The sequence below is a fragment of the Psammomys obesus genome, unplaced genomic scaffold (assembly GCF_907164565.1).
Source record: "Psammomys obesus unplaced genomic scaffold, mPsaObe1.curated_primary_1811, whole genome shotgun sequence".
Taxonomy (NCBI): Eukaryota; Metazoa; Chordata; class Mammalia; order Rodentia; family Muridae; genus Psammomys; species Psammomys obesus.
In genome coordinates, this window is record NW_026596069.1 from 20,540,022 (window position 1) to 20,556,115 (window position 16,094).

Sequence of the window (16,094 nt, forward strand, 5' to 3'; positions counted from 1 at the left end):
CACACACACACACACACACACACACACACACACACACACACACACACCTTCAACCTTAGGTACTTTCATTTCATTCTGTTCTTAGTAGCTCTGGGGGCAACTCCAGTGAGATCCAATATTAAGGCTCAATTAAAATAAGCTCCAATTAGTGGAGCTTTTTTCTCTGAGGCTAGAGAAGTCAGGAAATGGATATTGGGAAATGTAAAAAGTCAGCTACTGAGAGGAGGCTGCAGACATAAATGAACTTATTTGTTGATTTCTACAGTTGCTATGCAGAGGCCTCTGGGAGTAAAAGCTTAACCAGTCTAAGCTATAAACTAAAACCCCTGCAGCTAAACATGAACTGTGTGAAACAAGGGCTCCATTCCAGAACAGAAAACTGCTGGGCCCAGAAAATTAAAAGCCAGAGGCACTTTCCATTTAAAACTAAATCCCAGTACCGCCTCCCAGCCAAAGAATTATAAGCAGTATCAGATTTACAAAACGAACAATTACCCTGGAAAAATGTAGCCTATTGTACAGTCCCAGATGCTAAATCTCAAAAGTTTCTTTCTTTCTTTCTTTTAATCCCACACTATATTCCTCCAAGTATATGGTTGCAGTTTACAAAGGAGCCATTTCCAGACAGGCCTAAGCCTTGAAAATACATTTTAAAAGGAGAGCACACAGCTCACTGACCTCATTTGAAGTACTGCCCTTGCCTTCAGCAGTTCCTGTCCTTCCCTAAGGCTTTTGCAAATGGTATGCAACAGTAAAATAAACCCTGACCTAATTGCCAAGAGAGAGGCTGCCAACCTTCCCTCAAACACAAAGACCAGAATGGTTACTTGAAAGTCCTACCTCTTTGGCTTTCTGTTTTAATCTCAGCTGTTCTGGATCTTCTTTATTGGAGCGGCTCTGTCAAAGGAAAAGAAAATTTTATTAGAAATCATCTAAACACAGGCATTGCTGTTAAATATTTAATAAATGATGATTTCTCCTGTGATTGAAAACCCTAGCTCCAGGGGTAATGCCTCGATCTAGTCTAGCTGCACTCCAGCCCTCGGCCCCTCCTCCTCGTCATCTGGGCAGGCTGCTGCAGTTCTAGCCTGGAGGAAACACATACTGAAAATGATGCTAACAATGTCAGTCAGGTCCAGTCAAGGCATGACATTGTTCTTGCTGGAACATGGTAAAATGAAAACTGGGCTGAACAGAAGAAGAAAAGGAAAAGAAGTGTGGGCTCAAATGAATGAAAACAAACATCACTGCCTCATCTTTTGAAGATAAAGCAATTTTGAAGGTGAAGCTATTTTGGAAAAGCATATGGTATTTTAACAATTATTAAAAATCAAGAATTTACATAGCCTTTAACCTAATCTCTTAAAAAGAGCAATTTCTGAAACAAATAAACACTTCCAATATTTTTATTAAAGTTTTAGGTCCTCTATTGCACTTAATAAAATATTACTAATACTGCTATATGCTATAAAAATGTGATAAAATGAGTATGAGGAACATGGTAGGTATAGAAATCTGAATAACAGTAAACAGGCAATCACATCAAGATATTAGGGAAGAACATTCAAACATAAGACACAGTAAATATCAAAGCCTTAAAATGACAGCAAGTCTGAGAACAGAGAGGAAAACCATGTCTTTGAAGCACACAGAAAATCTGAACGAGAAAAATGAGGTAAAGTTTTGTCTTAACAATCAGCCACTGGAGGAAGACTATTATTGCAGAGCACAAGAATGAAAGATCATTGGAGCAACACTTCAGAAAGGGGCTCCACCAGGCTTACAAAAGACTTAAGGCACACGTGTCCACATAATGATGAGACTACTCTCAAGCAATTGCTATGAACAGAGGATGACTGAGAGAATAATAGAAGCCTAAAACAGCAGTATAGCAAAGATGACAACGACAAATAGGTTCAAATCCCATTTTGAAAATGAAGTCAAGACCTGTGGTGCACTAGATATAGGGTGCAAACTAAAGATGAAAAAAGGATAATATCTAGATTCTGGCTTAAGCAACTGAGAAGAATTTTAAGTTTCCATAGGGGAAGATCTAATACAGAGTACACATCCAGGAAGAAGTAATTCACTTGTTAGTTTTAGAAGCCAACTCAAAGGTTTAATATCCTAAGATACACACAAGTTTGGAACAGATACTTTAGTGTGATGAGTGGAATAAGTGAAGGAGCATCATGAGGTGAACTCAGAGTCAGGTACTAGATAAAGGTCTTTTGAAGTCTTGTGTGAAGTTTAAATAAGTACAACCAATAAGAAATCACTAAACACTATGTTTTGTTTTTGTGACCCAGTCTATCCTTTATTCCTGGCTGTCCTGGAACTCACTGCGTAGCCTAGGCTGGCCTCAAACTCAGAGATCCTCTTCCTCTGTCTCCCAAGTGCTGGGATTAAAGATATGAGCTACCACGCCCTGCAAGGCCATGCATTTTTATTACAAAAATGATTCTAATGAATAGATGAGGAAGGAAAAAGAAATCAGTTAGACGATATTAAAATCCAAGGAAAAGATGCCTTGAACTACAGTGGTGACAATGTGATGAAAAGATGGATAGTATTTACTACACCAAGAAAGTACATTGGGTGAGGTTATGGAGGAGAAACAAGGAAGGTAAAGATAACATCTAGGTTTTTTCCTTGAACTTGCAGTAAATTAATATGTCATTTATTGAGTGAGAAAAAGCCATATTAAAGGAGAAAAAAAAATCAGAAGTCTGTTTGGACATACACAATTTGAAAGTCCTATTGGTCAGAAAAGTGATAGCCAGCAAGTAGTCAATTGTACATACCAAGAGTTTCAGAATGTAGGCTGCGCTGGAAGTACAATCTGAGAAGAGCACAAAGACAGAAAAGGCATAGGACTAAAAGTAAGGTCATCCAAATATCTATAACTCTGTCTTAAAAAGTAAGAAGAAAAGTCAAAGAGACCGAGAGCCAGTATAATATCTTTTATAAATAATAACTAGGCTAATATTTAATAGTTTATAACTTTTTTATTTTTTTTAGTTTATAACTTTTATTTCATAGTAAGTAGAAACAAAGAACCAGTAAACTACCTTGTTACTGTAGCTGAATTCTTGATAATATTTCAAACTCAGGAATACTTCCTGTCCCATCTCCCAGCCCTTCCCAGAACAGGGGTCAGTGTTAGGAATGGGAAAACAAGGCAGCAATGTCATGGTACCCACATCCTTGTGCGGGTTTGGGATGTCTCAGTGAGACACAGGCCAGTGGGTGTAATGACAAGGAACATGGCCAATAAAACTGGCATGATCAGCCAAGCTGGTAACATCTGAATCTCACTAATCAAATATATACATTGATTGAGGACATAAGCCAAGGATAATAATAGAAGCAAACTTCCTTACTCCTGGAGAAAAAAAAAATTCTGTAATTATTTGGAGGAGGGAGGGAGAGAGGAAAAATGAATAAACGAATGAATGAATGAATGAATGTATATATACATGAAGACCATTGAACAAGTGTACAGTTCAGAGAACAACTTATGGGAGTTGGGTTTATCCTAAAACCATGTAGAACGCAGGGACTAAACTCAGGTCATCAGATTTAGCAGCAAGTACTCATACACCCTGAGCCATGTTGCAAGTAAGAGAAAGGTTCTATAAAGTGGATAACTTATGGATATAAAGAATGAGATACAGGACTAAAGTTAGAGGTATCCGTATGAACTCATGATTCTATACACATAGAAAACATTGTAGATATTTGTATGAGAAAGTATATACACATCATACAAATATTTCCTATAGTTATCCACTAAATATCCTGTATGTAATGACACTGTTAAGCAATGGACACAGTGTATGCTCTAATATTGGCCTCTGACCAGCATCTTCAAGTAAAAAGAAGCAGAATTCCCTATAGAAATGGCTGATTCAACCAGGTGTAGTGACGCACACCTGTAATCCCAGCACTCAGGGAGTCAGAGGCAGATGGATATCTGTGAGATCAAGGCCAAAGTGAGTTGAGGACAGACAAACCTACACAGAGAAACCCTGTCTAGAAAAACCTGGGGGGGGGGGGGGAGAAGATGGCTGATTTCAGGATAATGGCAGGAAGAGTAAATCTCAGACCTGGAATATCATAATCCAAATGTAGGATGTTCAGTGAGAACGTGACAAGAACTTTTTTGTGGTACCTAGGCATTAACAGCTTAAAAGGAAGAATCTAGGTCATTGCTCCACCTGTCTTTTCTCTTAATCCCTTTTTCTAAGGTCTTTCCACCAATTTATGTTTTTTTTTTCTCATATACTCCAAATTATTCCTAATTTTACCACAATCTTCCTGTCTTTTAAAAATTGTTAACTTCAACTAGGTATATACCAAATAGTGTCTTAAAAAAGTATAAGATTTTTATAAAGGTCTAACCTGGGAGGAGAGGCACGTGTATAGGAATGACATCAGGTACATCAGAATATAGGGGAGGAAACAAAAGATTAACTCATTAATTAGAAGTTATCATACCACACCATTTTGGTTGTAAGACACTGTATTAGTAATTTTGTTTTAGAAAATTCAAGAGAAATCTAAAGGTTTAACAAAAGCAAGACTGTCAATGACAAAGACAACTATGATCACATTGCCAGGCCACATTCCTGAAAATCTTACAGTGCTTTACCTTGGCTGCCCTTAGTAACATTTCTCTTTCTTCTAAATCCTTCCTCTGTTTCTCCAATTGATCTAGCTTTTCGAGAAATTTGAGCTGTGATCTGGTGTCAGTAGACAAGACGTAATTTTCACTTCCCTAGAGGGAAAAAGTCTTATGATTATGGACAATACATTTTGCATTAGGCATTATGATAAACAATATGAAAGAGAATAATTTCAACACAAACTAGATTTTTCAGAAGACAGTATTTTTTATTCTGTTCAACAAATAAGCAAATAAAAGTCAGAAACTTTAATCAACCTTAAAATTTGAAAGAAAGATTTACTTAGCAAGCCTATTCAGAAACAGGGAAAATAATTAAGTCAAACAGATCCTAACAATAGGAAAAAGAACCCAGTAGAATATACCATTACCTATAATTCAATCTCCGTTAGTCAAATTATTTTCTATCTCAATAGACATAAATATAAGTAATTAAATCTTAGATAAAAAGCAAGAAATAAAATTACCTCGCTGAAAAGAACAGCTAGGGGAAAAAGGCCACAATGGATGGTTAGATTGGCTTACTTCTAACAAACTAAAACACTTCTAAAAATAGAACATAAAATGGGAAACATTAAACTCAAGAAGGCCTGGTTTAGAGTCCCCTTACAAAGTCTCAATTTAGACAGAAACCTTACTCAAAATAACTCTGTAATTTATTTATTTATCAATTATCTATTTATAACCAGATTCTCACTATACAGACCTGGCTTCCCTAGAACTTGAGATCATTCAGCTTCAGTCTCTCAAGTAGAGAGAAAGCATATAATCTACAAATGAGAGCTGTAATAAAAAACTATAATTTCTTATATGAAGAATTCCATAAAATGACAACATTCAAACAATCTCATTTATCCTGGTATGCTAGATTACAAAAACAGTGTTCTTCAATGTGAGCATTTTCTAGTTTTCTTTACCTGTGGCTACCTAGCTCCCTCTATAATATATGTATTTGTGTATGTAGTCAGTTGTGGGAAAAGCAGAAAGGTTTTGCCCAAGCAGCACTTAACCTATCATCTACTCATCTCAGCAGTCAACACCTGGGATAGACTTATACAGCCAAAAATAACTAAACATTGAGCACAACACGAGTGCCTAGCTTAGAACCCAGCACAGCACTTACTCCCATCTCCATCTTCATTTTATCCTTGTGATTATGGCTGCTTCAATTAACTTAGACTAAGAAATTTCATATGCCCAAGATTCTTTTTAAATTAAATTTTTATTGTTGGTATTTAACTAGATCAAAAGAGTATTACATGGTTTAAGAAAGAAGGATGTATTAGTGCTACTTATTTTACTTCAAGCTTAATACAAGAATTCCCAAATGGTCTTTAAAGTTAAATAATACAAGATAAAATGTGGAATATATTATGGGCCAAACATAGAGGTTAAGCATAGTAACAGTGGTTTCTTAAATACTACATCTTTACCAGTGTGTTCCGAAACTCTGGAGACAGTTTACAGACAGAAATTTAATTTAAAAGGGACAGTGAGCATTAATTTAAAAAGAATCTTAACCATATCACTTATCATGCTGTTTCCTTTACTAATTCAGATACAACTGCCTATGAAATAGTTTTTCCTTCCTTTCATACTGCAAATAAGTGCCTTTCCCTAACCTACTGAACCTCTACCACCTTTGTTAAATAACAGATAATCCCAATATTATCATATTCCTTTCTGTCTCTGTTGAGCAACTAAAGTCTTCATGTATCGGAAGTATGAAAGTCACTAGATATCCAGACTTGGTGGCGGCTCTTCCAGAGGACCCTGGCTCAATTCCCAGCATCCACATGACGGCTCACAACTTTCTGTAAGTTTCAGTGAATCCAACTACCTTACACAGACATAAATGTAGGCCAAACTCCAAACGTACATAAAAATAAAAATTTTTTTTAAAACTGTGAAACTTTTACTTTTAACGGTGGCTTTTTTTTTTTTTTTTTTTGCAAAGTAGAATTACTTTATTGTATAGATAAAACTAAACCCCAAGAGATAGAAGGACCAGGCTTAATCTTTGATATAAATACTATTACAATTAAAGTCTATAAAATAATGGTAATTTTGAATTAAATGGTTATTATTTCTACTTACAGAAAGATAATTTTTGTCTTTCTATATAACATTCAGACAGCAATACTGGATAAATCAATAGTAAGTATATAATGCAATGGTTCGCAAAATGTAGGTCACAACCCCTTTGGGAGGGGTGTCAAGTGATCCTTTCACAGGAGACACATATCAGATATCCTATGTATCAGATATTTACATTATGATTCATAAATAGTTACAAAATCACAGTTATGAAGTGGCAATGTAACAATTTTATGGTTGCAGTCATCACAATATGCTGCAAACAAATGGTGGGAACTAGAAAAGATAATCTTGAGTGAGGTATCGCAAAAACAATAAGACACACAGGGTATATACTCACTCATAAGTAGATATTAGACATATAATATAGGATAAACATACTAAGATCTGTACAAGCTAAGTAAGGAGACCCTGGGCAAGATGATCAATCCTCACTCAGAAAGGCAAACGGGACAGAAATCAGAAGAGGGAGAAAACAGGAAACAGGACAGGAGCCTACCATAGAGAGCCTTTGAAAGACTCTACACAGCAGTGTATCAAAGCAGATGCTGAGGCTCATAATGAAACTTTGGGCACAGTGCAGGGAATCTTATGAAAGAAGGGGGAGATAGAAAAGACCTGGAGAGGACAGGAGCTCCACAAGGAGAGCAACAGAACCAAAAAAAATCTGGGTCCAGGTCTTTTCTGAGACTGATACTCCAACCAAGGACCTTTCATGGACATAACCTAGAACCCCTGCACAGATGTAGCCCATGGCAACTCAGTATCCAAGTGAGTTACCTAGTAATGGAAACAGGGACTGTCTTTGACATGAACTCAGTGGCAGGCTCTTTGATCACCTCCCCCTGATGGGGGAGCAGCCTTACCAGGCTACAGAGGAAGACAATGCAGCCAGTCCTGATGAGACCTGATAGGCTAGGGTTAGGAGGAAGGGGAGGACTGGGGCAGAGGCATGGGAGGAGATGAGGGAGGGAGGGTAGGATGGAAAGGGAATCAGGGAGGGGGCTACAGCTGGGATACAAAGTGAATAAACTGTAATTAATATAAAAAAATTAAAAAACTGTATTAAGGGATCACAGGATTAGGAAAGTTGAGAAACAGAAAGTTAAGGTGGTTAATTTTTTTTTCCCTTAAGATAGGACTTTTTTGTGTAGCCTTGGCTGTCCTGGACTCACTTTATAGACCAGGCTGGCCTTTGAACTCAAGAGATTTGCCTGCTTCTGCCTCCCTGAGTGCTGGGATTACTTACAGGTATGCTCTAGTGGGCCCAGCAAGGTCTCATAAACTAAGAGATTAAAGTTTTCGAGGTGGGATAAATACTACCCATTTTCTTAGGGCTATCAAATTCAAGTAGCACATGCTATTGATACAATAGGAAGATTCTATCTGAAGGCTTTGACTGGCACATTAACATGAAATATTTTGGGAGTATTTTCTTGGGGTCAGCACACAGAAGCTGTGGTTTATAGCAGGCCAAGGCTGTATTTCATGCTGACAGCCAAACCTAGTAATGTGTAAGAGTCAGGCATGAAGAGGTCATGGAGTTACAAAGCTATATAAAATGGGCTAGAGTCGCTGAAAAAAAAAAAAAAAAAAAAGGCCAGGAGAGGCCACTAATAAAGATATAGTCTCAGTTGAAGTGAGATCCCAAGATTGAAGGGGATGAGCACTACTGATACCATATGATAAAATCAAAATCCCTGAGGAGAGCCATAAGGTCACTGATTAAGGTGCTGACCGTGGAGACCTCAACCTTTGGGAGATGCCAGGACCATGAAAGACAACAAAGAACAGAAGCAGCTGTGGAGCAGAACTGGTCTGAGACTATAACACAAATTGTCTGTACTGTAGATGGTAGAGCTGGAGAACAAAACACTGTGGAACCCAGAAGATGTCAGACACCAGTTATGTATACTTAATAAGCCTGAGCTTTGCTTTGATTGTAACTGTACTCTGGTCCTTTTCTTTTAAAGATAACTTATTTTTATGTTACAGGAGCCTACAGTTGAGAGACTTTAGACTTTTAAAGAAAAGTTAGACTTTTGAGTAATAGGCTCTTTTAAACACTGTACAACTTTTTATGTTAATGTTTTATGATTTGCATGAGATGAAACCCATATCCAACACTGCTTGGGAAACCAAGAACCAGAGACTAGATAGCCCAAAGGCCTAGGGTAAAACCAAATACTACTGACTGAAGTAATAAACTTGACTCCTAATGATATTCTGCTATACTTACAGATCAGTGGCTTGTTTAGCTATCATCAGAGAAGCTTCTTCTTGAAGCAAATGGAAACAAATACTGAGACCCACAGCCAAACTCTTATGGGAAGAGTATAAGAACCAGAGGGAATAAATAGGGAACACTAAGAAAACTAGGCTCCCTAAAAATCAACATGACCAAAGCTAATATGAACTCACAGAGACTGAAGCAGCAAGTATAGGGCCTGCACAGGTCTGTACCAGGTCCTCTGCGCATATATTATGGCTTCCAGTTTGTGGTTTTAGGGATTCCTGTGCCTTCTCTTGGGCTCTTTTTCTTCTGTTTGTCTGTCCTGTCCAACTCTAATGTGATGGTTTATTTTTTGTCTTATATTTTATTTTGTTATATTTTATTATCATCTCTTAGAAGCCTAAAATATGAGAAAAGATATTACAAAGGAAGTTTGGCTGTTATGACAATATTAAACAAGATAGACTAAGCCAAAATCTATGAATATAAAAAAGTTAGGTGTGAAGGCATGCACCTGTAACCCTAGGTAAGACTCAGGCAAGATATCGTTTGAATCCAGGAGTCCAAGGCCTACTTGAGTCACACAGGGAGTTAAGTAGTTCTTAACTGGAGACATGGAGAAGAATGGGATGATATATATTAATAAAAGGGCTAAGATTGCATTATTCAATGGCCCATGGTTGCCTGCTTGGTCACAAGCCAATTATGCTAATGGAAGGAGCTAGAACAGACCCTAGGAAATATCAGGACACTAGCTTCCCCTCTTATTCTCTTTTGCTTACTAGCTATCTTGAGCTCAACAGCTTTGCTTAACCAGAAACGCTAACGCCATGAGGCATCACCAACAGCAATGAGTCAAACCATCCATGGACTAGAACCTCCAAACCAATTAGCCAGAAGTTTTTCTTTATTTTAGGCTAATTAGCTTAGGAATTGTTTTAATAACAGAAATATGATAAAGTTATATAAATCCAACATACAGCAAACCTTGTTACAACTTTTTGTTTGGTATCAGAGATTAAACCTAGTGCCTCATATACCCATCTTCTATTGCTGAACTAAAACAGTGTTAAGAATTTAATACCCTGTTTCAATATCATATTGAATATAGACAGTCAACAACAGCAAAACAACAACAAAAAACAGATGGCAACATTATAAGCCAGCTAGATAACAATCATGTATCAATATAACACACAAGACCAAAACCAGACATATTCTATTCAAGTGCCATGTGGAACATTCTTTAGGAAAGACCATATTTTCATTTCAGTGAGTTGAAATTCATTTCAAACTCATTTCAATGAATTTAATTTGAATCATATGAACTTTCTTCTCTTATCACAAAGAAGCGAAACTTGAAAAAAACTTGAAAAATTCACAAAAACATGGAAATTTAACAATCTATACTGAACTGGTGAGTCAAAGGGGGGAAAGACAAATCAAAAGATGACATCTCCAAAATGTACAAAATGCAGTGATCTCTCATATGCTCAAAGGCATAGCAATAACCGTCTATCCAGAAGAGAAAGAGCTCAAATAAACACCTTGATTACACAACTTGCAGAATTAAAAAAGGAACAAACTAAACCCAAAGCTAGTAGAACAAAGCAAACAATAAAGACCCAAACAGAGATAAATAAAATTGAGAACACACAAGTAAAGTCAATGAAATAAAAAATTTCCTGGTTCTTTGTTTTGACTAACAAAATAGTGAAGTCATTAGCTAGAGTAACAAAGAAAAAAGGGAAGACACAAATAAGAATCAGGAAAAAAAATGTAATTACCACTACCAATTGAACTGACAGTAATATGATATAAACTACAAAAGTGAACAAATTCCTAGACTCACATAAAATGGAATACTAAAACTTTTTCCACAACATTTTTCCCAAAAAATTTTTTTGATGTTTTTTTCCCATATTCTTTAGGTCAGTCTGACAAATTCTCACAAAGATTTTGAAAGTAAGAACCTGAACAGCTAGAACTTCGTTTGAAGTTCTACATCAAGTAGAAATGAGATGATCCTCCAGCAAGCTTACTAGGGAGACAGCAGAAGATACTCTGATTTCTTTTAAGCTACATAGTTAGGTAGTTTGGCAATGAATGACCCTTAATGCAAATTTAAAACCTCATGAAGTCACCTATTTACCAATATGTTGGAAATCTAGCTCTCAACACTTTTTAAATAAGGAAGAGGGTTATTCCTTTTCATCCCATTATCTTTTCTTAAAATCCAGTCATTCAGTGTATCTGCTGGCCTCTGAAACTTCAATTCACTACTGATTTATTGTCAAGAAACAATAAAAACTACAACTCAAATACAGTAAATGCTTACATTTTGTTACAACACTAGGAACTAGACAAGCTCTTCATTTAGTCTTTCAAAACAGCATCCAAGAACAGTAATGTCTGACACCAGTTATCAGCTTTTATTACCATCATATAACTAAAAGGCATATGGCTGCTAACAGAGTCCAGACCACCAAAGAGAACACTCCCAACCAATATTCCATTCTAACCAACCTTCTTCAGAATCAAGCCCTGAGGAGGAGCCTCAGACAAAACAGGTGTATATTCCAATCTACAACAACAAACTTACTTTGAACACTACTTCAAATCCTGTTCTAATTTGATTTACTATGAAAGTGTATCTAAGCAAAGCAATTAAGGAAACTGGTTTCCTATCAACAACATGAAATATAAGTCTCAACCATTCAAAAAACAGATCCATATATGGACCCTTGTCCATGAAACTACCTTTAACAGTGCTCAGGAGAGAAGTCTGTACTTCCTTAATGATTTCCTTTACCTTATAAATAGTCATTCGATGCTGAGCAATTGTAGTCAGTTTCTCTAGAAGGCCTCGTAATCTCTCCTGTGTTGCATGGGAGATCAAGATCACAGCATCAGAGTTAAGTTCTGTAATGTCATGCTTTTTACCTGTAGAGGCAGAGAAAATCCATTACATGTTTTAGTAGTGGCTTATAATTGAAATAATTAGCACAGCAGGTATTCAGTTCCCCCTGGAAGTCATACCCATTATGAATAAAGGTTTGGAGATTATGATTTTCCTGGTAAAGTCACAACTTCAAAGATCTTAGACATTACATTAATAAAACCTAGCCTGAAGCCTCAGAAAATATAGACATTGTTTCCCTTAGCCTCTAGAATCATTCTCCCTGCAAGGTCATTTATAGGACAAAGTTAATAAGAACACAAATCAAGTTTAGTGTTCAGGGAGGAAAATGGTAACTGCAGAAATTAGTGCTATATTTTGTTAATTTTAGTAATTAAAAAAGTGGAAAGTCACATTTTACCCTGTTTGACACTGCTAACAATTCATGACATTTACTTCAGTGAACTAAAATTATAAATCTGTTAATTCCTTGTCTATAAAACATACCTACATTCTTTTTGTCTGTTACCAATTATATTTTGCACTACTCATGTTTTCATTAATTAACCTGTTAAATTACAAGCTGAAATATGCTCTAAAACTCATCATTTCACCATCAATTTCAACAGCTTGTGTCTTTTTTGAACAAATTGTTTTAGCCTGGTGGTGGTAATAAGGAAGAAAATTTGAGGAAAAAAATTAAATGACAAACACAAGAGCAGTAGTTCTATCAGTATTCAAACTGTTTCTTAGGGAGAGTGGAACTGCATGCATCAATAGACACGCAAACCTAAAGATACAGGTAGTCAAGTAATCTAAGGCAGATGTACTTCTAAAGACTTGTGTACGTGTGTGTATTGTACATGTATGTGTGTGTATTCATATATGTGTTGTGTACTGAGAATCCAGTCCTCATACTTGAATGGCAAGTATTTTATCCACTGAGCCATTTATCTCCAGGATTCTGTGGCTGTTTTAAAACACATTTATATATATCTTCACAGTAATTTAAAAATATTGTTTGACTGTTGTATGCTAATTTATATAATACATACTCATATTCTCAAAGGCTGAATTACAGCAAAAACATAATTACAACTCAAAATTAGTTTGACATTACCACATAGCAAATTTTAATTTAAAATGTAACCTATACAGTCAACTAAATAGGGAGAAGACTTAAAATTATCCAACTTCTTTTAAACTAACCCCTCAAAATGTAATTCATTACTTTGTGGCAAACTCATTCCTAATTTTTAACTGAAACAGGGGAAAAAGAAAAATCCATTACAAATTCATAACTTCTTTAAAATGCTCAGCAGAAACAATTAGTTGGGCCTTCTATACAGGGAACAATAACATTTTAAAACAATCCAATGATTAAGATTATATGTGAATATGCGTTCGAGAGATGGATTAGTAGTTAAGAGCACACCCTGTTTTTCTAGAAGGCCTGAATTCAATTTCTAGCACCCTTGTCACAACCTGTAACTCCAGCTCCAGGGATTGATTGTTCTGGCCTTCATGTGTACCAGCACTCACATGCAAATCTCTCTTACAAATTTTAAAAATAAACATAAGTTGCAACTAGACATAGGATAGGTTGTAGAAATCCTGCAGCTTTGGAGCTATAGGACCAGCCTTTTTATATGTTCCAGCAGCTCACACCAACGCCAACTCTACTGTGCTGCTTAGCTGAGGTGCAGGGTGTGCTACATCTTCCAAAGGACTGGGCTAGCTCTCCTGTCACATCCTTGGGGCAGTTCACCCATACCTTTGCAATCAAGCAAGTGGCAGGGCCTACTTTCCCAAGTGCTGCAGCCAGCAAGAGATAGGGCCAGCTCTCCCACCTGCCACGGGTGATAAGAGGCAGTGGGTAAGGCATCTCTCCCTAGCCCATACCACCTCTCAGAACATGAGTGTTGGGGATACCTTTCCCATGGCCTTGGGGCCGGCTAGCCAGTGCCTTCACCATCAGGGCCAACTGTACTGTGTGCCCAGCTGAGGCATAGAACCTGCTCTCTGCTGCAGCTGGTGAGGGGCAGGGAAGGGCATAATTTGTATTTTTTTTAAAAAAAAGCCTACAGTTAATATCTATTTGGTAAAAAAAAAAAAAGTCATTTTATTATAAATAGAAAATATATCTATAATTAAATTAACATTCACTCCTTGGCTTTCTCCTTTAATGTTAGATAATTCAGAGATTTTTTTGCATTTACATTTTGTATTATATTGTTTGTGTTTCATTAAGAACTGAAAACAGAAATAGTTCCTCAAATTCTCCTAAAATAGAGGCTGCCAAACTACAGCCAATGGGTCAAAACTCATCTCTCTTTCTAAGCACAAAGTTTTATAGAACTCCAACCACATGGACTAAAAGTTTATGTCTCCTCAAATGCATGCAGAAATCTGGTTCATGATTCAGTTAGGGTAACTGGACTGGAGACTTGGGTATAATTAAGTCATAAAAAATAAGGTAAGAGTAGACCAGATGAGGGAACAACATTAAGAGAGCTGTCTAAGGACCACGAAGAAGGCCCTGGCCAAAAATCCTAGTAAGAACCTACATCTGACTCCCCTACTCCAGAACAGTGACAGGTATCATTGAAGCTTTCTAGTGTACGGTATTTTGTTACAGAAGCCAGAGCCCAATAACATACATTCCTGCTCAGTTGTTCATATGGTGTTCGTGTTTACTTTTGGTCTGGACCAAGAAAGTTGAGCAGCTGTGGCCCAAAGTGGCCCTATCACCTGGATCTATGTGGGAAAAAGTTGCCGATTACTATCTTTTTAAAACTGTCTTCAAAGCTTAAGAAAACAATCATATAGGGATCAAAATATGGCCCGGTAGTTAGGAACACATACTCCAATTGCAGAGGATCCACAGTGAGCTCCAAACACACCATTGTAAAGACCACAATCACCTGTAACTCAAAATCCCCAATCTGTCTTGTTACATTAATATGGGGTCTCATAGTCTTTCATATACTGAAATTTGGCTCCAAATAATGAGTACATTCACTTCCATTTTCTTTCATTTACTGCAGTCATCTAAAACCCATTATGTACCAGTATTCTAGCTCAGCTTTCTTCTACAGTAAGAGTGAAAATAAATTTTAGGGTTGCTATAAGGAAAAAGGCATCAGGTCTCACTAACCTGTCCTTTGTACACATACATTTCTAAGGACCAACAAGGAATAAATTTTTAAAAAGTAGTACACATTAAATATTCATACAAAATATGTATCTCTATTACTCTATCATAAAAATGAATCATTGAGTTATATTATATACCCCAGACACAAAAGATTATACTAATGGTTTTTTAAATAAAATGCTTCATTCTGTAATACTCAGGAAATATTAGAATATTTCTGGAGCTTTTTCTAAGCTTTAGAATTTCAGGCCATCTCTTTAAATAACATTTCCTCTCAACAAATATTCTTACCAGGTGAGTAATGAGGATTCTGTACTTACCAATGTCTAAAATTTTCTTTTGTAGAGCTCCAATGAAGAGAAATGGTTCTTCTTTACATGACTGAATGAGTGTGCCAACAAAGTCAGAATGTGTTGCTAAGATACAGGCATTTTCTTCATCGAGGTTGACTCCTGCCATGCAAGTCACATCATTGATGTCATCTTCACCTCTAAAGGGAGAAAAAGTTAGTTTTGGTGTGTTGTGTGTGTGCATGCACTCGCCTCATACAAGTACAGGCATGTATATACATGATTTCAGAGTGCAAAGAAACATAGGTCTTAACCAAGTATGGCAGTGCCCACTGTAATCCCAGTATTTGGGAAGCAGAGGCAGGAGAAACAGTATAAAAGGTCATCCTTGGCTACAATAGCCAGTTCAAGGTCAGCCTGCTGCATGGGGAAAATAAAAACAAAAACAAAACAGAAGCCAGACCTTTCCCATAAATAATAAAATTATTTTATTGAGTTTACTCAAAGAAGTGAATTGAAGAATGCCTATCTTTCTCCTTAAGCTTTTAAAATTAAACTGGCATCACTAAGCACAAGAGTATGTTTCCTGGAAGAGAAATCAGAACCTCCTGTGTGTTCCAGAGCTTATCTTTTCCTCTCTGGTAAGTGAAACACACCAAGAGGGATTTGGACTTACCCCAGTCATCCACAAATCCTCTACAATGAAAGACAAGGAAATGAAAACGGACTTT

General features: G+C 36.7%; 1 protein-coding gene across 1 annotated transcript in view; it reads right to left on the minus strand.

Moving 5' to 3' along the window:
- Positions 1-16,094, minus strand: part of Taf4b (TATA-box binding protein associated factor 4b) — a 114,678-nt gene that overhangs the window by 31,642 nt on the left and 66,942 nt on the right. The window contains exons 10-13 of the mRNA XM_055625288.1: positions 15,394-15,563; positions 11,830-11,960; positions 4,655-4,780; positions 841-897 (exon numbers count right to left, since the gene is read on the minus strand). Coding sequence (XP_055481263.1) covers positions 841-897; positions 4,655-4,780; positions 11,830-11,960; positions 15,394-15,563 — 484 coding nt within the window. The remainder of the gene's footprint in view (positions 1-840; positions 898-4,654; positions 4,781-11,829; positions 11,961-15,393; positions 15,564-16,094) is intronic.